The following is a 22,680-nucleotide window of genomic DNA, read 5'->3' as shown; positions in this document are numbered from 1 at the left end:
ACTGAGAGAAAACTGGAACATCCAGAGGAAACCCACGCAAACATAGGGAGAATGTGCAAACATGTGCGACAGTCGCCCAAGGCTGGAATCGAACCTGGGACCCTGGTGCTGTGAGGCAGCAGTGCTAACCACTGAGCCACCGTGCCATCGTACCACCCATATTTATAAAACCATATCTTTTATGTCCTCAATATTTAAAGCTGTTGAAACAGTTCTGAATTTTGCCTGTAACTTTGGAGTGAGGGGTTATCTACTTTTCTGTGAATGCAGGACCAAAATTTGTTTTAATCTGTTCTCCAAATAACGAATCAATACTTAAAAAACAAAGGTGTTGGAAGGTAGGTGTGTGGTGAGCATATATTGCCCTGTTGGTAATGTTAACAAAAAAGGATTTTGCTGACCTGAGGACAGTTTGATGAATGGATTTTACTTTGTATCATATTTTGCTGATTTTGCTTGTGTGAATAATTTACAACAATGATTTTTTTTTCTTTCTGTCCAATAGTGGACACTGAGCTGGAGGTCCCCATGGAATTTAGAGAACAAATGAAACAGTCAAGGCAACCAATCCCAGGACCTAGAAAACACAATGAAGAATACAGTGCACCACGACAAAGGGCAGAACCCCGAAAACCCAGGGAGGGAGCAGAACGAATGGACGGAGAAGAGAGGGCACAGAGAGCTGCAAGGGCTGAGAGGGCACAGAGAACAGAGAGGGAAGAGAGAGTGGCGAGGGCACAGAGAGCAGATGATTCACAGAGGGCAGAGAGAGCACAAGGAGCAAAGAGAGTACATAGAGCAGAGAGAGAACAAAGAGGAGAAAAAGGAGAGAAAATGTATAAAGAGAGGAGACAGAGAGGAGAAAGGACACTGGAAGGAGATAGATTGCAAAGAATAGAACATCCAGAATTAAGAGTAAACAGAGGACCAGTGCCCCTCCCACCACAAAGTCATTGATTCTGACTAACAAAATTGCTTTTGGGAAATAGATTTATAAAGAATTATATAATAACAATTTATAAAGAAAATCATTCCTACAAATAGGAACAGTATCTCCTTAAATATTGTAAGCCATGCTTGGGCTTTTTGTTACTGTGATGGCAATGCAATTTCTATAGATGACTTAAAACAATAATTTATTTATACAACAGTTTAATAATCATTAGTATGCAACTTGATTTAAGATCTTTTGAACTGTATTCATAAATATTAAAATTTTCTTAAAAGAAGAATAAATGTATATAATTAGTTTGAGTTTGCTTTTGCAGAATAGTATTCATCTCAGTTCCAGCTAAAAAAATCAAATATTTGACAATTACTTCATTTTAATATTTTCTAAGATGGAACAGCAACATGATTTTCATTTTTAAATAAAGAACTGTAGATGCTAGAAAACTGAAACAAAAACAGAGTGCTGTGGCCTCATCTGTGGAGAGAAAGCAGATTTAATGTTTCGAAACCCTTGTCCAAGAAGGCTCCCTTTCTCCAGCAATTTCTGTTGTTGTTTTACATCTTTACATCTTTACGCTGCAGCGTTACAAACAAAGAAGGAATAGGAGTTGGCAACTTGGTCCTTCAAGCCTGCTTTGCATTCAATAAGATCATGGCTGATCTGATGTTAACCTCATCTTTACATTCCTGCTAATCCCTGATAATCTTCCACTCTCTTGGTATCAAGAATCTATTTACTTCTGCCTCAAAGATATTTAAAGATTCTGCATCCACTCCCTTTTGAGAAAGGGAATTCCAGAGACACACATCCCACTGAGAGAATTGTTTTTTCCCTCATCCCTGTGTTAAGTGGATGGCTTCTTATTTTTAAACTATGATCCTCGACTCTTATTCTCACAAAAGAGGAAATGCTCTTTCCATACCTATCCAGTCAAATTCCCTTGGGATCTTAAATCATTCAATTAAATCAACTCTGATTCTTCTGTACTCCAGAAGATACAGGTCTAGCCTATCTATCCTTTCTTCATAAGGGAATCAGCACATTCCACTATTAGTCTTGCAAACTTTCTCTGAACTGCTCCCAATGCAGTAACATCTTTCTGTAAGTATGGTGACAAATACTGTACACAGCATTCCAGATGCAGTCACCAATGCCCTGTATAACTGAAGAATAGTTTCTCTACTCTCGCATTCAATTCCCAACGCAATAAACCATTCTATAAGCATTTCTGTTTCCCTGCTGTACGCATTCTAACCTTCTGTGACACATGCACTAAAGCATCTAGATCTTTCTGCATTTCAGATCTCTACAATCTTTCACCATTTAGAGTCATAGAGCTGTACAGCACAGACCTTCCGTCGAACTCGTCCATGCCAAACAGATATCTTAAATTAATCTAGTCCTATTTGCCAGCACTTGGCCCATATCCCTCTGAATCCTTCCTATTCATTTTTTATTCATTCTGCCAGAATTGACATTTTTACAGTTTTCCATATTATGGTCTATTTTCCAGCTCTTTGCCCACTCATTATATTTGAGAATGTGGTGCTGGAAAAGCACAGCAGGTCGGCAGCATCCGAGGAGCAGGAGAATCGACGTTTCCGGCATAAGCACTTTATTAGAAAGGAAGCGAGTGAAGGGAAGCCCTTCCTAATGACGGGCTTATGTCCAAAACATTGATTGTCCTGCTCCTCAGATGCTGCCTGACCTGCTGTGCTTTTCCAGCATCCCACTCTTGATTCTGATCTCCAGCATCTGCAGTCCTCACTTTCTCCACTCATTATATTGCTTTGTAGGATCCTTATGTCCTCTTCACAATTCACTTTCCTACCTATGTTTGTGTCATCAGCATGTTTAGCTGATTTACTATCAATCTGTTCAACCAAATATTTTAAGTTGTAAAGAATTAATGGCCCAGCATTGGCCCACTGTGGCACACCTCTCATAACATTCTGCCAGCCTGAAAAGAGTACATTTATTGTTCCTCTCTGCTTCTTGTTACCATCCAATCGGCAAGACAAAAGTCAGCAGTGTGAAAGAATACTCCCCTCTTGCCTGGATGAGTACAGCCCCAATAATATTCAAGAATCTTGACACCAATTAAGACAAAGCAGCCCACTTGATTGGCACCATATCCACAAATTTTCATTCCCTCCATCACAGGTGCTCAGTAGCAGCAAAGTGTGCTGAACGGCAGAAAATCACCACGGTTCCTCAGCCAACACCTTCCAAATTCACAGCCACTTCCATAACGAATGACAAGGACAACAGAAACGTGGGAACGCCACCTCCTACAAGACCCTCCTTACCCTGCCCAGTATCCTGCCTTTGCTTCAGTGTTTTTGGGTCAAAACCCTGGAATTCCCTCCTTAATGGGTGCATCTCCCTCCAGCACATGGACTACAGTGATTAAAGAAGGCAGCTCATTATCACCTTCTTAAGTGCAACTAGGGTTGTGCAATAAATGCTGGCCAGTGATGTGCACATCCTATGACAGAATAAATAAAGTTACTTCATAAACATATACAGGTATGAAAAGTATGAGAGTGGATTTATATGAATGAGGTTGGGGGAGGCATCTGTGGAACATGATAGTCAGTATAGAGCAGTTGGGCCAAATGGCCTGTTTCTACTCTGTATCATTATTCTGCTGAATTCCTTTAGAATTAATGGGAATTGTCTTCCTGAACAAATGCTAGATGGTATTATATTTGTTTAGGAACAAATAAATCCTGGATAATAAATATATTTTTTTGAAATGTTTGTGTACATGAGGAATTGATGTATTTTAATATGATTTGCAACAGTTACAAATTTCTGACCTGCTATAGATATTCTATTGGATTCAGTGGAACTGGCGTCTCCTTTAATCCATACCTAATTATGCCTAAAGTTAGAGGGGTTTTAACAATTAATCCACTTTGTTCTCTGAACTGGCCACCAGAAACTTTCACTGCCATCCTTTTCCATCTTTCCCCTATCACCCTAAACCTATACCCTCTAGTTCTGGACTCCCCCAACCCAGGGAAAAAACTTTATCTATTTATCCTATTCATACCCCTCATAATTTTGTAAACCTCTATAAGGTCACGCCTCAGCCTCCAATGGACCAGCCTATCCAACCTCTCCCTATAGCTCAAATCCTCCAACCCTGGCAACATCCTTGTAAATCTTTTCTTCATTTCAGATAGTTTCCTGGGGTTTCCTTGCCTCTGACCTAATCCATTGTCCAGATCATAAGTCTTTTTTTTCACTTATTTTCTGCATCACTGTAAGCAGGAAGACATGAAAAAGCTCCCCCTCCTTGTTCAGTCCAGAGTTCAAAATGCAACTGTGAAGACCCTTCTTCATAACTCCAATGTGAAAATGTCTTCATTATATTTACCACAGCTACACTCACAGGGGAAATTTCTGCCCACAGTTGTAAATTAAACATATTTATAAAAAGATATGTAATTTTACAACATTTTGTAAACTGGCATTTCACTTCAATAGTGAGGTGAGGTGGTTTTAACATTTGTCATTTCCTCGAAGCGATACTCACGTGCAAACAATTTTCACCATATCCTGTTTTTCAACACATTATTCTTCTCTGTTCAAAACATGTTAAAACAATCAGATGCAAAAGGTTTGAGATGGAATTTTGCTGGGCATTTGGGGCAGTGTTGGGTGGACAGAAATTGCTGAAATAAATGTCGGGTCAGTAATCCAACTTTTTTCCATTGGGATTGACAGTTAGTTCTTTGAGAGCTACATAGATGAAACGTGCAGTCCAGAACAGTCATCAAAAGTCAATAAAAATCCACTTTACAGGTGCCTTTTCCCAATAGTGTATGGGTTGCACATTGTACAAAAGAGGTGAGTGCACAGTGGAAAGCCATTGACATAACACAGCCACTATTATTGCATTATAAAGATGAAGAGTAGTAATAAATTGCCCAGCCTTTGTGTAAAGTTATCACTAATGTGGTAAATTCTTGGAAAGAATACCATGGATAGTTTACAACAAGATAAATGAACTGCAGCAATACAGATGGAGAAAGTCAGGACTGAAGATACTGGAGATCAGAGTCAAAAAGTGTGGTTCTGGAAAAGCACTGCCGATCAGCCAGCATCTGAGGAACATTCTTGATGAAGAGCTTATGATCAAAACGTCGACTCTCCTGCTCCCGAGATGCTGCCTGATCGGCTGTGCGTTTCCAGCTCTGCACTTTTTGACTCATAGCAGAGGTGAGATGGAGAGGTAAAGGGCATTATGAGTCTTTAAAGCTGTGTCCTTTTGTCTCATATATTCTGTATAGTCTGAGGTAGGAAGTACCACTGAGCAGAAACTGAGGCTGCCCAACTCAGCATCCACAGCAACGGAGCAGACACATACACTCCACAATCACACCCATGCGCATTACCTCTCACACGCATTTGCTCCATCACACTCATGCACACACTCTATCAAGCATACACACACAGACATGCACACCCTCTCTCCCTTTCTCTCACACACACACTCTCACTCTCTCTCTTTCTCCCTCACATGCGCACACACACACACATACAAGTCTATGTGGTGAATTTGCATTTGCAGAATTATATTTGGAGATACATTCTATTTTGTTCAAAAAGCACACAATCTGTACGCAGTCAATATTTTTTATAATCCATAAATATATATATACAAATTTTCCTACTTTGGAAATAGAACCAGTCTGACTCAAGTATGGAATACAAACAGACTCTAACCTCACATCTTTAATGCATTGTCTGAGCAGAGATGCCACTTTCTTAAATAAAATTTTAATTTACCTTAGGAATGAGACTTGAAAGAAGTTTTGGGATTTACATATTAATGAGTCAAAACCTGCAACCCATTCAAAACGTTGAGAGACTTAACAACAACCTAGGTTCATTTAATATATCGCATCAGTTGTCTGATACGATAATCTTTTGCGATAAAGTCTGTGTCCTATGATTCTGCCCCACTAATTACCTGATGAAGGAGCAGCGGTATGAAAGTTAGTGCTTCCAAATAAACCTGTTGGACCATAACCTGGTGCTGTGTGATTTTTAACTTTATCCACCCCAGTCCAACACCGGCATCTCCACATCATACTTTGAAGTAGGCATTCGATTTCCTCAAATAATTCCCCTCCCATGCTTGATATCTCATGGTTCTACCTTTGGCTCTTTAGTTTGGTTTCTACAAAATTTCCTTTACAAACAACTTGCACAAAGATGTCAGCTTGCACACATATACCAAAAGTACAATGTTGTTGACCATGACCATCAATTTCAATATTGCTTAAAATTAAATGTCAAGAATTAGCTGAACCTTACTATCTACAGTTCTCTGGCTCCATCTTTATCAACTTTCCCACCTTCCCATTTAGGCTATATGCTTGGAAAATCCTGCAGTGTCTACTGACAATATGAAAGTTAAGAATAGCAGCCACTAAAACTTCCATTGCTGGCCTCCTCCATCTAAGTGATGCGCTCTCTAGGACCACTGAGGCAGCACCTTGCAAATTTGCAATATCATCAACAAGAAGGGTTAGGGTTAGCAGCAAGTGCATTGGATGTCACCACCTCCATGGCTTCCCATCTCAGGCTCACCATTCTGACTTGAGACTATATTTCCATTCCTTCACTGATACCCAGTCAAGGTCCTGAAACTTCCAACGTATCAGCACAGTAACTCACTATAATTTTCTCAAGGGTATGTAGGAATGCACAATAAGTCATTTATATAAATGATTTAGATGTGAGCACAAGAGATATAGTTAGTAAGTTTGCAGATGACACCAAAATTGGAGGTGTAGTGGACAGTGAAGAAGGTTACCTCAGATTACAATGGGATCTTGATCAGATGGGCCAATGGGCTGAGAAGTGGCAGGTGGAGTTTAGTTTAGATAAATGGGAGGGGCTGCATTTTCGGAAGGCAAATCTTAGCAGAACTTATACACTTAATGGCAAGGTCCAAGGGAGTTTTGCTGAACAAAGAGACCTTGGAGTACAGGTTCATGGCTCCGTGAAAGTGGAGTCACAGGTAGATAGGATAGTGAAGCCGGCGTTTGGTATGCTTTCCTTTATTGGTCAGAGTATTGAGTACAGGAGTTGGGAGGTTATGTTGTGGCTGTACAGGACATTGGTTAGGCCACTGTTGGAATATTGTGCGCAATTCTGGTCTCCTTCCTATCAGAAAGATGTTGTGAAACTTGAAAGGGCTCAGAAAAGATTTACAAGGATATTGCCAGGGTTGGAAGATTTGGGCTATAGGGAGAGGTTGGATAGGCTGGAGCTGTTTTCCCTGGAGCGTTGGAGGCTGAGGGGTGACCTTATAGAGGTTTATAAAATCATGAGGGGCATGGATAGGATAAATAGACAAAGTATTTTCCTGGATTGGGGGGGGGGGGGGTCCAGAACTACAGGACATAGATTTAAGGTGAGTGGGGAAAGACATAAAAGAGACCTAAGGGGCAACCTTTTCACGCAGAGGGTGGTACATGAATGGAATGAGCTGCCAGAGGAAGTGGTGGAGGCTGGTACAATTGCAACATTTAAAAGGCATCAGGATGTGTATATGAATAGGAAGGGTTTGGAGGGATATGGGCTGGGTGCTGGCAGGTGGGACTAGACTGGGTTGGGATATCTGGTCAGCATGGACAAGTTGGACCGAAGGATCTGTTTTCATGCTATACATCTCTATGTCTCTATGACGCTAAGTTCTGCTGTCTTTTGGATAAGATGTTAAACTAGAGCCATTTCTGACCCATGGCATATATTCAAATAAAAGCAAGTGAATTATTCCCATTGTCCCAGTCAATATCCTGGCCTCAATCAATGTAACAAAAACAGTTTTTCTTATCATTATCACATTGTTGTTTGTTAAGGTTTGCTGTGCTCAAATTGGCTGCCAAATTTCCTACAGCAGTGACTAAACGTTATAAGGGTCCTGAAGAAGGGTTACACCTGAAACATCGACTTCTCCTCCTCCTGGTGCTGCCTGGCTTGCTATGTCCTTCCAGCTGCCTGCCTATCTGTCTTGGATTCCAGCATCTGCGGATTTTTTTGTCTTAGCCATATTTCCTACAACAGTGACTAAACTAGCTGCACTGGGCCTCCATTTTGAACTATACAAAGTGAGACAGATGTGCCATATGCATGTTTTACCATCTATTCCTTCAACATTACGTTTGATAAGAGATAATGCATGAAGGTCAGTCTTCCCATTTTACTCTAATTTATTTTTAAATGCCACTTGATGGTTTGGTCTGTGCTTGTGTGACTGTTCATTGGACCTGACAAATACTTGATATAAGGCTTAGACCCACTATATCCAAAATGTGATCCGATTACACATCTAACAAACTCCAATTGGACTGTTAGTGGAAGTCCCTAGAAAGTTGCAGCCTTTGGTCTGCATTAATTAGGACCCCAACATGTGTTGTATGTAGATTTTACAGAACCAGAAAGCCACCAGATTTCTTCCTTAAATGCCAAAGCCTGCAGGGATTTGAGGAGGATCACTGCCACAGTTATCTTTGTCCTCAAAATCTGAAATCAAGTTCTCCCCCAGATTCTGAATTTCAGAACATTCAGGGCTGATTTCAGGACATGTGTTGCTGTTTTCTGATCTGATTCACATCTTTGTGTAACTACTATCAGAGCACAGCAATATTTCTCCATTGTTGGATTCTCACACAGTAAGATGACATTTACATTGCTGAGTTACTGCTGTGAAGGAGGGGTTCATTTCTTCCAATGTGCGAGGGGAGGTGATGTATGCTCAATAAAAGTCTGATTGCTGTCCATCAAAATATTCAGTTCATCTGTTGTCACTTAACCTGGAGGAAACTGGGGTGAAAGCAAATGTGTTGGTAGGAATAGGGTTTAATTGCCAAAAAGGAGGCTTCCTGCACAGTATGCTGTAAAGCTGCAGAACTTATCATTGTCACCATCTTAACCATGACAACCCTGTTTGTATTTTGCCTCAGAAAAAGCGTCCGTTTGAATGCCAAGAGTGCTGTATAAAAGAGTAAAATTTAGGTTTGAGTCACCACACAGGAAATGTGCAGTACGATGCACACGGATCTCGCGAAATGAGAAGGTCTGTGCTTGAATCTATCTAACTGGTTGCTATCTCCATTAAGTGTGATCTGTGGTTTGTCACCAGAATACATAAAAGCAAAACATGAAAACAGCTGCTTACATGTTTGCAAATAGTCTATTTAGCACTAAAAATGTGATCAATATGCCACAATATTCTGTTTCAAAATGCATGAAAAATTCCCATATAAAGCCTCCTTAACAGAAAATGAAACTAAGGAACAGAACTTTGTGCAAATTAGGATTTAATGAAATTTGCTGTGAGTTGGAATTGCTCTTGACCCTTTACAGTCATAGGCTATCTCTTTAATCAACAGGACTAAGTCATTGGTAAATAAACAGCAAAAGGGCTGAGCAGAAGGGTAAATTAAAGAGGATGAAGTAAATGATTCAGAGGTACTTAGCAATAAAAAGGAAATAAAAATAGCATTAGGCAAGAGAGAAATGAGAAAGCAAGGAAAAATAATTTTTTAAAAATCTAATTTATGTCATGATAGTTCTAAAGTCTAAAACTATTCAGAACAGTATAATTGAGCCAGCACAATTAGAATTGTCCATATCTAGTGAGAACCAGGTTTGGTGACAGTCATCAACACTTACAAAGTTTAAAGGGCATGTACATTCATAATGCCTCTGATTAATTTAGGAAATATGTAAATAAATGATTTATGTTAATTGATTAATTAATTGACTATGTAATAGATAAAGATGGAACTGGAGCTCTTGCGGTGCAATGGTAATGTCCTCTGGTTTAGTAGACCTCGGATCAAGTCCCACGTGTTCCAAAGGTGTAACGTACGATGTCTGTACAGAATGATTACAAACATCTATAAAGCTGGGAATGATGTGTGGAAGGAGCCGTGAAATTGAGCACTTAATAAACTCTATCCACAAAGAAAGATGTCTGTTTCTGTCTCACTGACCATTTTGGATCCAGGTTTACTTTGGTGGCAGGGGATGGTACCTAAATGTTAAAAACTAAGGGCAGAATTTTCCCATTGTCAGTTAAAGTGTTTTGTTGAGTGAGACCCATAACATCTGGTCTGCCATGGCCTGAAATGATTTTTCTCACTGATTCTTAGTCAACAATGTGTTATTCTGTCATAACTTTTTGGACAGCCTTCCATATCAATGTTTCATCATTATCCTTATCTTCATCCTCAGAAGATTGCTGTCAATGCTCCAACTCTCCTGCATCCAGTGCATTCTCCCTTTGTTGGCTTCAGTTTTGAGGCACTACAATGATGTGGCACACCCTTTCTGGGTTATGATGCAAGGCCCTGCTGCAACGACCCAGGCACTAAAATCTCATCTTAAAGAGAGCAATGGTCTGTTCCACAGTGACCCTCATGGAATTGTGAGCAGCATTATATCTTCATTCTGCACCAATCTGAGTGTTACACCATTTTTGGAGGGGGTATCCCTTGTTTCCTGCAGCCATCCCTGTATCTTCCAAGGAGCTTGGAAGGACACAGTAACCTGGGAGCTCTTTAGCATATAACGTTCATGGCAGGACTCAGTGTATCTGGAACATCTCCTTCTAAGATTCGGCATCAATGGTCATGTATAAGTTGAATATTGATGGACTGGAAGCCTTTTCTGTTGTTGAACACTACAGGTCAGTGTCAAGGTGCTCCCAAAGCAATGTTGGTGCAATCCATTGTGCCCTGGACCCTCGGGGAAGCCAGCGATGATAAATAAATGCAATGCCAAGCTGCTTGACTCTCCTCATCATGGAGGAAGGATGGGAAGGTGGACAAAATGGTATCGTTTACATCACAGATACGGTTACGTGTGAAGGATTGGGAGATGCCATACATGTCCTCAGTTGCTATTTGAAAACACAGAGCAGCTGTGGTCGTAAAGTCATGGAGTTATACAGCATGGAATCAGACACTTACCATTGGGATGGGATGGTTGCCCAATCCTTTTGAGTGAATGAGTCTCTTGGCTGGAAGTGGACCTAATTGGCACTTGATAAGACAGGTCTATCCCACACAGCGCTCTCACCAACACTCGAGCCGGTCTGATCCAGCATAGATTATTTGGGTCTGTGATGCTGTCCCGCAGGCACTGATCCCGTATTGGGTCTTAAAAAAGCTCCTGATGTCTGTTGCTTGGTTTCTGGAATATTGTAAAATGTGTGTTGGGGCTGTTTTTCTTGGCTCCTTGACAGAGGGTGGATCCCCTGTAGGAATTGCAGGGTTCTTGTTGATATTCCACACCCAGTAGGACAGGCAGCTCTCTTCCTCTTTCACCCAGCCTATTTCAGACTTACCCTCGCTTTGCGATATGAGAGGCAGTCTAAATGGTCACCTCACAGTGCATCCAGCCTCTTAAAGGTACTGTGAGATCTCAATCTCTGCCTCTGTAAAATTCAGAAAAGTATTAAAGGATGTGGAAATCTTTGTGAAGTATACCTGAGTGTAAATTACAAATCCGACTGTCAGTTTGAGGTTAACGTGCACACTTCTCTACATTTTCACAACGAAGCAATGTATAAAGAACTGACCTTTTGATATTCAAATGGAAACAAGAAGTGATTCTGTTTTCTGAAATGGAAATATGATTTCTGACGATGTTTCAAAAATCCCCAGAGCATAACAGAAAGTATTGACAAAAATAGCAGACACTACACAGTATGGGGCACCAGAAGGGAAGTAGACTTACACAGACATTGGGAAAGTGCAAAGAGGGTGTGGCACCCATCCTGAGTCAGTATTCATAACATATTCCAACAGGTGGATTAACGATAATTAAAATGTATTATGATTTCCTCGTGTCTCAGTTGGTAAATGCACTTCTGGCACTGGCTGGAGTGTTGGTGAGAGCCCTGTGTGGGATAGACCTGTCTTATCAAGTATCAATTAGGTCCAATTCCAGCCAAGAGGCTCATTCACTCAAAAGGATTGGGCGACCATCCCATCCCAGTGTTGTGTCTGACACCACGCTGTATAACTCTATGACTTTACTGTCTAGTTGTTTTCAGGTTTGATCCTTGGACCGTTAATTTACATCAATTGTAGTTGGATCAAAGTATTACAATGTCCCAGCGCCCCAAACATAGGAAAGGAACAAGGCTATGATTGATTACTGCTATTCCGGGGACAATCCATAGCTCATTTGTTCCCCAGTCTGCTCCCTTCACTACCATCACACAGTGCCAGTGAAATAGCGGGATTCTGTGACAAGTGGTCAAAGTAAAACCAGTTGCTTTGTCACAGGAAGTGGTGTTAACAATTCAAGTCTGCGAAAGGTGTTAGAGAACTTAGTTATACTTTCAAACCCTGCATCCTTTCCCACAAGATGTTACCATGTTGTCTTTTTGTAAGTAAGTGAAGGTGGATTAGCAAGCAGATCCAATGTACCCCTTCTCACCCAGGGGCTCAGCAGTTTGAACCATAATAAATTAAAGAACCCCATCGCGGGACTGTACAGAAGGAACCCGGAGACAGAGATATAGAAACAACATGAACATGTTAGATTGGGACTACTGTTCATGTGGCAAAGAAACGTGGGCCAATTGACATCTTGCAGTGTTATAATTATGGGATATTTTGACACCACAGCGGCAAAAAGACAGGTTTTGGTGGTATTGAAACCAATGGCTTTATTTTTCTTAATATTAGGTTGGAAATTTTTTGACTCATCTATTTCTTGATATCTCAAGCATTGAGGGCAGTATTGTATCACCAGCAGATATTTTGCCAGGAGATGATGAGTTGCCACGTTGCTAAGGAAGTGAGGGGAGGCTGGTGACTGATTCTTGGAGGTGGGGGTGGGGAGTTGGTATTGGTTACTCAACAAGTGAATGCATAGGGACAGGGATGTGCAGGCTGGAGGATGTTTGCAGAATCTTCTATGAGGGAAGTAAATAAATTAAGTATGTGAAAACCTAAGAGCAGAACTTATTGGTTGTAAAAGTCGTCATTCCAGACTTCATCAGGCAATTTTCAAGAGTATTGAAATTTCATTCAAGTTTTATGAAACAGTTGAAACTCTCAATTAAATTAATGCATTGCCATTCACTTGCAACAAGAATTTAACGTATGGACCATGAAACATTTCAACATTATCACTAATTAAAACATTCTCATTTGTAAAAATGTATTCTGCAATTACAATCATTTAGAATCCAGCTGCCATGATAAGAAGGTGACAGTAACTCAGAAATGAAAAGTTATGTTATTTATCTTTTATGCATCTGAAAGGTTTTGCACTAGTTTTAATTCCAGCATGATAGTTTCTGCAAATAGCACAACAGAGCAAGCATCTAGTGTGGGCGTTCATTCCTGTTTCAGAAAGTATATGGAGCCAAACTTTCAAAACTAGCTCTCATTTACAACCTGGTCATGTGGGCGCATATATAAAAGGGCATTATTTTCAAAAGTGTAACTGTGACTCTTCAAGTTCAGCTTGAATGTCAATGTTCACTCATCCTTTTTGTCACATGTTTCAAAGAACTGCAACATGTTTCTGCAGAAACGTTATGTAATAGCTTTGTTTCTTTCCAGTTTCTTATTAAAGATTACTCAAAACAGCATTATCACATTCTGGGTTCTTATACAAAAGGTCAAAAAACATAAATACGATCTGACATTTGTCCTTCCTTAGCATATGCTGCCTGACCTTGCGCTATGTTGCCAGAATTCTAAATTGACTTCAGATTTCCAGCATTTATAATATTTTGCTTTTTAATTTCAGCTTAGAGCATGATTGTAATTTTGGTATCTTTCTACAAATTGTAATATACAAGTGAAGTATTTTAGAACCAAAGACCTTGGGACCCAGTCTATTCTGGACTTTGGATTGAGCTGCTTTTTAGAGGCAAAAAGATAGTTGGCTTCAGTTTCATACTTTGCAACACATCTGCTTCAATGCAATCATTCCTTCCTTATGAGGGCTGTTTGATGCTCGATGTTGTAGGTTCCCCCTGTATTTTTGCTTCTTTTCATTCTTAAGGTTGAAAAAGATAATCTACATTTGTGGCCTGATTGACATTTTCACTTATTGTCATTCTCCTGCATTCTTCCCATAAAGCTGCAGATTGCTCCTTTCAACAAGTAGTCTAACTCCCTTTTTAGTACTTCAGTTGATCTTACCTCCAGCATACCATCAGGCAGTTCATTCCAGAAATATTTAAGGGTGAGAGATTCTTTTGGACTTCTTGTTGATTTTCAAAATCACGAGGGGGCTGAGCAGAATGGTTGAGGAGAAACCTTTCCCACTTGTAAAAAGATTTAAAAATTTTAAATTATTTGCAAAAGAAACTGATATGTGCAAAAAGTTTTTTCACATGGATACTTCAAATCTGGAATGCAATGTCTGGAAGTCGGCAGAGGCAGGTTTAATTGAAGCATTGAAGATGGCATTAGATAATTGTTTGAATCATTGTTCATAATTTTGATGCCTTCTATCCTAATTATGTTATAATGTACAAGCAAAGTATCTCAAAACTTGTGACCTTGGGACCCAGTCTATCCAAATTTGTATTGAGTCATTTCACACAGGCAAGCTCATGTGTTTGGGGACATGGCAAGAGATTAGCCCTGAGTTATAATGCTCATTTGTGGAGTTAATCCAGATATACTGGCATGAATAGCCTCCTTCTGCACCAGAACCATTCTTTAATTCTATCTCTTGAACAAGGGAATCTGTGACTGTAGTTTTAGAGAGACAAAATCTGTATCTGAATGAACAGCACCTCCTGGATTCTGTCTCGCTCATGCATGTAGGTGAGAGAGGGAATTGACCTCTCTCTAATTGGTTAACCACGATTGAACTTTTCCTGGTGTTTTGTGGGCTTTAGGAGGTGAATTTGACTGTACTGCAGAATTTTGTTCACACAGATCCAGACCCTTAACTCCATACTGCATGAAAAAATGTTTCCTCATTGCTGGTTTGACTAATTACTTAACTGTGCATTCTTCTGCCTGACCCTTTCAGGAGTGGGAACAGTTTCTCCATCTCTACTCTGTCCAGTTCCCACATGACTTTATTGGATTATGATGACATTGCCGTTTTTTTGCCTGGATCCCACTGTCAGTGCACACACTCATGAATATCTGTGACCAGTTCAAACTGGCATCGGGAGCCAAGGTAAATCAAGGCAAGAGCAAGGTCATATTCTTTGGGAAATAGGCCGACCAATCCTTTATCCCCTTCGCCGTCAAGCCAGATTACCTGAAAGTGCTGGGAATATGGTTCAGAGGGGCCGGACATGCACAAAATCTTAGGAGGAATGCCACAGTGAAGCAGAAACTGATCTTTTAGGGGCACCGCTCCCTCTCCATTGAGGGTAAAAACCTGGTCATCGGGTATGAGGCGCTCTCTCTGTTGTACTTGGTGCAGGTCTGGCCCATCCCCGAAGCCGCATTGTTTCAGTCACTTGAGCCATCTTCCATTTCATCTGGAAGCCTATGATAGACTGGGTCTGCAGGGACTCCATGTACAAAAGGAGGAACGTGGTCAATGTTGCCCTCATCCTGATGGCCACCTTTGTGTGTGGCTGCGTCAAACTGTGCACAGACCCTCAGTATGCAAACACAAAGTGTCACTATGTACTGAGGTTCTACCTGTCCCCAGTGTTGCGAAGGATGGGACTGGCATCGCTGCTGTGGAACGCTCCAAGTAATTGAACTGTTTGTATCTCCTTGCCGTTGTCAAGAAATTTGCAAATAGAAGCACCTTTGACCACAAGTCTATCAGGAAGTGGTGAGCACATATCATCCTCGAGACCCTGAGGGAAAAGGAGAGGGTGGATTCTGTCATGTGGTTCCCTGAGCAGACTGTCAAAGTCATCTGGCAGAATACCTCATCACTAAAACTTTCTAACAAGCACCAAAACATCACTTGGCTGGGGGTGAGGATCTTTACGTATGCCTGGTCAGTCTACACCACTGCACACTGCTCTCAAAGTGGCTGTGAGGGGATTGAGACTGTCACCCATCTTCTTCTGGAATGTATCATTGCAAAGGGAGTCTGGAGGAAGATGCAGTGGTTTTTGTTGAGGTTCGCTCCGCACAGCTCCGTGACGCGGGACTCTGTGCTGTACGGTCAGTTCCCTGGGATGCACACCGAGGCAAACATTAACTGTGCCTGGAGGACCATCAACTCGGTGAAAGACGCTCTTTGGTCTGGCTGAAACTTCTAGAACAAGGAATTGACCCCGACTGACTGATGAAGACTGGCACATTCCAAGGTCCACGACTACATGCTGAGGGACACACTAAAGGCTGGGTAGCCTGCAGTCAAGACGCAGCAGGGAGAGACCACTGTCTGAGGTCTTTCTGCTGAATGTAAATGGGAGGTCTGTTCCATTATTGGCTCCTCCTAGTGCCTCAAATATATGTACGTAAGAGTATTGTATGTTTAATAGTCTTTGGTTTTTTTGCACAGAGTCAAGATCCAATGTTTTGTTACTTGATATGCAACTGTCCAGTACCGAGCTGCTTTTGTGACAATGTATATATACAAAGAGATTTTTGTCATGAATAAAGTATATTTTTGAAATAAAAACAAAAATTGTAAATCAACCCAATTGGGCTTATCAGTTATCTATGAGGAAATATCGTTTAAAATTTGAATGCAAACTGTTGTTGCTCTCCTCTTTTCACTAAGAGGCTTTTTACTGTGTCCACATTGTCTATTTCCTATCATTTGCAGAAGTTAGAAAACACCAGGATGTTGAGACGGTAGAATCCTGTTTGGTAGTTCCTCTACTTCTCTCAAGTTTAACTGCAAATAGGTTCCTAGGGGAGAATTTAAAGGAAAGTTAACCACCTCACCCACTGAGCAATTGGGTTAGAAATGGTCCTCACTGGCTGCTCTTCAACCAATTTCATTTTTTAGTTTATCCATCCATGAGTTGCTTCTTGAAACGCTGCAGTCCATGTGCTGTTGATTGACCCACGATGCCCTTAGGGTGGGAATCCCCTTCTGAATGTCAAGTGGCAATGGTTAGATTGTCCCTTATTGGTGATGGTTATAGCTGGGCTTCGGTGTTATGAGAATGTTACTTGCCACTTGTCAGCACAAGCCAAGATATTGTCCAGGCCTTGCTGTATTTCAACATGGACTGTTTCAGTATCTGAGGAGTTGTGAATGGTGCTAAACATTGTGCAATCATCAGCAAACATCTCCACTTCTGACCTCAGGATGGAGGGAAGGCTATTAATGAAGTAACTGAAGATGGGTGGGCTGAGGACACTACTCTGAGCAACTCTTGCAGTGGTGTCCTGGAGCTGAGATGACTGACCTCCAACAATCACAATCATTACTACTAAGTAATGTCTAAGTAATCAATAATTGGTGCAGTTGGAAGATTAGCTGGATAATTTTGTAAGTTTCCTTTTTATATTTTGTCCTTATTTTCCAATTAATTGTCTCTATTCCACACATTTTTTCCTCTCTGCTTGCTTTCCTGTCTCTGATCTTCTCTCCCTCTCTTTCATGTATCTGATCCCCTTTCCTGTCTGTAATTTCCTGTGTTTACTCTTCTCTGTCTCTGATCGTCTCACATTCTCATTCTCTCTTTCCCTGTCCCATCCTCTTTCTCTCTCTTTTCTCTTTCTTGTTCTCTCTCTGTGTTTTTCAGTCTCTAATACTCTCTTTCCCTCTCTGTATCCTTCTCTCTGATCCCCTCTCTCTCTCTTTGTTTCCCTGTCTCTATACCATCCCCCCATTCTCCATTTCCCTTTTTCTGATTCCTTTTGTTTCTCTCTCTCTCCCTCTCCTGTTTCCCTCTCTCTAATCCCCTCCCTCTCTATTTCCCTGTCTTTGATCATCTCACTCTCTCATTCTTCCTGTTTCCCTGTCTCTGAACTTGTCTTTTTCTGTTTTGCTTTCCCTCTGTCTGTTCCCCCCTCTCTCTGTTTCCCTGCCTCAGCTTTATGAAAATGGTTAGATTTCACCTGCTGTTGAAACCAAATCCCTGTGACTGAGCGTTTTTGACAAGAGAGCTATGAGCTTGCAGCCCCAGGTGGTCTGGGACACTGAAGTGGCACTAATTTCCATTCCTTCTTCATTCACAGCTGTCAACTTCAGTCTCTGGAGAGCAGCTGTTGTTCTCTCCCCCTTCCTGACTGTGTTCTGCTCTCTACTCTAATGAGGAGAAAGAGACCAAAATTGTAATTCTGCAGTGGTTGTGAAAGGGACTGTCAGGAATGAAGATGAGTGAGATGAGAGTGAGGAAAGGAAGGGAGGTGAATAAGTATATGGAAAGAAAGCATGGGTGCCATGTGATGGACTCAGCTTGACGAGAAAGCAACGTGTCGGTTTGGGGTGAAGTGTACAACATACAGCTACTCACCTTTCCTAGGAGAAGGAGAGGACTGCAGATGCTGGAGCTCAGACTCACCTTTCTTGACCTGCAAGTCATGAAGACACCAGCACTGAAGCTGGCATCATGGTACAATGTTTCCTAGAGCTGGTCTTCTTGACAATGTTCAGCCAGGCCTTCTCTCATGCAGTAGATAGTAGGCTGCATCCAACCCCATGCTTTAGCAATTAGTACATAAAACAATGCACCCTTTCATCAAGACACAGCCACTGACAGTCCAAAAGGATGAGACTTCTTTCACTCTTAGTTCAAATCACTTATTTGTCCAAATTTCATTTTTAGATGGCCCTTTACACAGTTGAGATTACATCATGTGGGACAACATCACAATAAATTGAAACCAAATCCACGAGTGATAAAAGCAAAACACTGCAGATGCTGGAGATCTGAAACAAACACCAAGAATACTGGAGAAACTCAGCAGGTCTGGAAGCATCTGTGAAATGAGAAAAAGAATTCATGGTTCACACCTGGTAGGACTTTTCAGAATGGAAGAGATTGGAAAATTAAGTTTTAATGCTCTAGACAGAGGGGGAAAGGGGTGCAGGTAGTACAAGTTTAAGAGCACTCAGAGTCAAATACAAAGGCATCGCTAATGGTGGCAAAAGAAAGATAGGGAGATGTAAAAAGCATGTGAATGAAGATGTAAAGAGCAGAAAATGAGGCTACTTTCTAAATGCAAAGTCAATCAAACCCATTCAAGACATGACTTGTGTCTGTGTATGTACATGCAAGTGTTCATGTTTGCGTATATATATATATATATATATATACAAGTATTCGTGTGTAAGCATGTGTATATGTGTGTATATATACATACCCTTGTGTATATATGTGTGTATGCGTTTATGTTGTGTGTAAATATGTGTATGTGTCTATGTGTGTGTATATGTTCATGTGTATGTGTCTATATATGTGTGCGTGTGTATATGTGTATGTGCGTCTATGTGGTGTGTGTATGTCTATGTTATATATATGTAATATATGTTCATGTACATATATACCATGTGTGAAGTGTGTGTATATGTTTGTGTGCATATATATGTTCATGTGTATGTGTGTGTATGTGCCTATGTTTGTGTGTGTATATATACGTTCATGGAATTTTATGTGTGTGTGATGTGTGTGTATATATGTTCATCCGTATGTGTGTATGCAAATATGTGTACTGTCTATGTTGTATGTGACTGGGTTTTCTGTGTGTCTGTGTGTGTCTGTCTGTGTGCGTGTAAGGGAATATTTGGTTGCAGTTGAAGGATGTTAGAAAACTTGACGGTACAGAGGTCACACTCTGAAGTTGTTGAGCTCAATATTGAGTCCTTGGGGCTGTAAAGTGCCAAAGTGGAAAATAAGATGCTGTCCCTTGAGCTTGCATTGTGCTTGATTGGAACACTGCAGCAGGCCCAGGATGGATATATCAGCATGAGAACTCAATGGTTTATTGAAATGACAAGCAAGTGGAAGATCAGAGCTGTTCTTCTAGTCAGAGCAGAGGTGTTCTGTGAAGCAGTCACCCAGTCTGGATTTAGTCTTACCAATATAGGGGAGGCTGCATTGTGAGCAGTGAATACAGTAAGTTAAACTGAAAGAAATAATAGTGAAATACTGCTTCAACTGACTAGTGGGTTTGGACAATGGGGAGTTAAAAGGGTAAATGATACACCTTTTCAACTGTATGGGGGAGTGAAGGAACATTCGGAATAATGAAAGAGTGGACCAGTGAAGATATTTTGGCTGGTGATTCCTTGCTGGATGTGGAAGAAATGGGAATGGATAATCTTTTTTTAAATATAGTTTATTGAAAAATAGATTTTTAAAATTTAAAACAATACAATACAATACAATTTAAAACAATACAACGAAAGAACGCCAAAAAAAGTAAAAAAAAACCAACCTGCCCTCATGTACAAATGTATGAATATATATAGAAAAATATATGTTAAAAAACCCAACTAACTACTTAACTAAATAAATAAAAACCAACAACAAACTAATAAATAGTAATAACTCAGCTCAGCCAAACAAAACACACATGCGCTTGCAGTTACCCCTCTCTGGATATTGAACTCATAAAATACAATCGTTACGGCGATATAAAAGCTTTTATTAATGTAGCAGATAAATCTGTGTCCAGGTATTCCAAAAAGTGCCACTATGTCTTATAGAAATTCTCAGTCTCGTGGTGTACCATACTTGTAAGAAAATCTAAGGGGTATTGCTCCATAACAAAATTACACCAACCTGACAGGCCAGGGGTTTTTCGGATACCCAACCTAACAAGATATTCTTTTTTGTGCAGAAAGTGAGAATATTAGGAAGTTTTTTTCTTTTGTGCATCTACAGGGAACACACTGGGCATGCCAAGAAGAAGAGAGATTGTGTCCATTTCCACCCTTACACCCAAAATCCTCTCCATTGCACCCGCCACAGTACTCCAGTGTGTTTGAAGTCTACCACAGGACCATAGACAATGGGTGTCCATGCAAACCTTGCACTTAGGACATATTGAAGATACCCCTGGTTTAGATTTTGACAAACGATCCGGAGTCAAGTGGACCTTGTGGAGAATCTTCAACTGTAAAGCAGAGTTCCTATTGCAAATTGATATCTTTCTTGTGTTTTCCCAAATATCTGCTCTCAACGCCTAGCTCTCTCCCACACCCTGCAGAGTCGATCGAACTCATCTGAGGCCACACCCCCCCCAATAAATGATATTAAGTGCTGACAGAACGTGTACTCTTAGCACTGAGCACCCTCTTCTCTATGTCAGATTTGTAGGGATCAGTCAAAAGTGTAGTCTTTTTTTTAATAAAATCCCTTAACTTGAAAAAAAACTAAAGAGGTCCCTGTTAGATAGTTCATATTTCCGTGCTAATTGATCAAAGGACATCATTGTGTGTCCCTCAAATAAATCACCCATGCAAGACACACCTCTAGCTTCCCAATTTTTGAATCCTGAATCTATCATTCCCTGTTGAAAGCCCAGCATACCCACTACAGGTGTAAGAGAAGATGATTTGCCAATATTGCCTTCCCTCAGTTGAATTGCCCTACATGCTTTAACAGTATTGATAACTATTGGGTTATGGCAATATTCCATAACTGTCCTCATGTTGTCCAAAAACAGCAAGCTAGTAAGGGGGCACCTGCCTGAGAGGTTTCAATATCTAACCATTTTGAAAGGGGGTCCCCACAAGCCCAATCACTCACGTAAGATAAAAGCGAGATGAGCTGATAGTTTTTAATGTCTGGGAGATCCACTCGCCCCAATCTGTGAGGCAATTGCAGTTTAGCTAACTCAATGGGGGGCCGGGGTAAAAGAGCTGAACCAGCTGTTCAGTCTCCTGAACGTTTGCTTATCAAAAATCAGGGGAAGCATCCCCATAGGGTATAACAAACAGGGGAAAATATGCATCTTAATAAGCACTATCCGATCCAACCATGAGACCGGATGCGTCTCCCATCTTTGCAGGTCTTGTTTGATTTTGTCAAATAATTGAACAAAATTAGCTTTGAACAACTGATGCAGAACTGGAGTAATGAATATACCAAAATACACAACCTCCCTCCCCCGTGACCACTTAAATGGGAATCCATATTTACCCTCAAGACCTAGCAGCTTTGTAAGACCACCCATAGGCATAGCCTCTGATTTTGCAAGTTAATCTTATACCCAAAAGGATAACCTTTTGAATGGGAGACTGGTGGCATGGAAAGTTAAGACAAGGACAATCTCATTGCTTTGAGAAGGAGGGAAAAGAGTTAGGGCAGGCATGGGAGATGGGGTGGGCACAGCTGAGAAATCCTCATTTGAGGAAAAAAGAGATGGTGTTAGAGACATTCCAGTGGAAAGTGGCTTCATCAGAACAATATGATAAAGACAGAGAAACTACAGGAAGCAGCCATGTGAGGAAGTTTATTCAAGGTAACTGTGGGAATCAGTGAGTTTGTAAAGTATATTGATGGACAACTATCCCCAGAAATGAAAACAGTGAAGTCAAGGAACGGAAAGAAAAGTCAAAGATGGACTGGGGAAAATGAGAGAAGGATGGAAATTGGAAGCAAAATTTGAGAGGGGAAAGATTTAAAAGGGACCTAAGGGGTAACTTTTAGACACAGGGGGTGCCAGTATAGAATGCACTGCCAGAGGAAGTAGTAGAGGCTATGCAGTTACAATATTTAAAAAGCATCTGGATGGGTACATAAGTAGGAAGGGTTTAGAAGGATATGGGCCAAATGCTGGCAAATGGGGCTGGATTAATTTCAGACATCTGGCTAGCATGGATAA

At 40.8% G+C, this 22,680-nt stretch overlaps 1 protein-coding gene and 2 pseudogenes across 2 annotated transcripts in view; 2 read left to right on the top strand and 1 right to left on the bottom strand.

The window, feature by feature from the left end:
* LOC122555179 (T-cell surface antigen CD2-like) overlaps positions 1–3,711 on the top strand; it is a 28,754-nt gene extending 25,043 nt beyond the window's left edge. For both annotated transcript variants that reach the window (XM_087992799.1, XM_043700914.2), the window contains exon 5: positions 506–3,711. In XM_087992799.1, the coding sequence (XP_087848925.1) occupies positions 506–957 (452 nt within the window). In that variant the 3' untranslated portion in view covers positions 958–3,711. The remainder of the gene's footprint in view (positions 1–505) is intronic.
* Positions 1–22,680, bottom strand: part of LOC148148536 (uncharacterized) — a 219,428-nt pseudogene that overhangs the window by 84,252 nt on the left and 112,496 nt on the right.
* On the top strand, positions 10,609–16,580 carry LOC148148537 (uncharacterized; annotated as a pseudogene).

The sequence above is a fragment of the Chiloscyllium plagiosum genome, unplaced genomic scaffold (genome assembly GCF_037043375.1).
Source record: "Chiloscyllium plagiosum isolate Xiang-an unplaced genomic scaffold, Cpla_swu_hap1 HiC_scaffold_12, whole genome shotgun sequence".
In the NCBI taxonomy this organism is placed as follows: Eukaryota; Metazoa; Chordata; class Chondrichthyes; order Orectolobiformes; family Hemiscylliidae; genus Chiloscyllium; species Chiloscyllium plagiosum.
The sequence above is the reverse complement of the archived record's forward strand: the minus strand, read 5'-3'. Positions and strand labels throughout refer to the sequence as shown.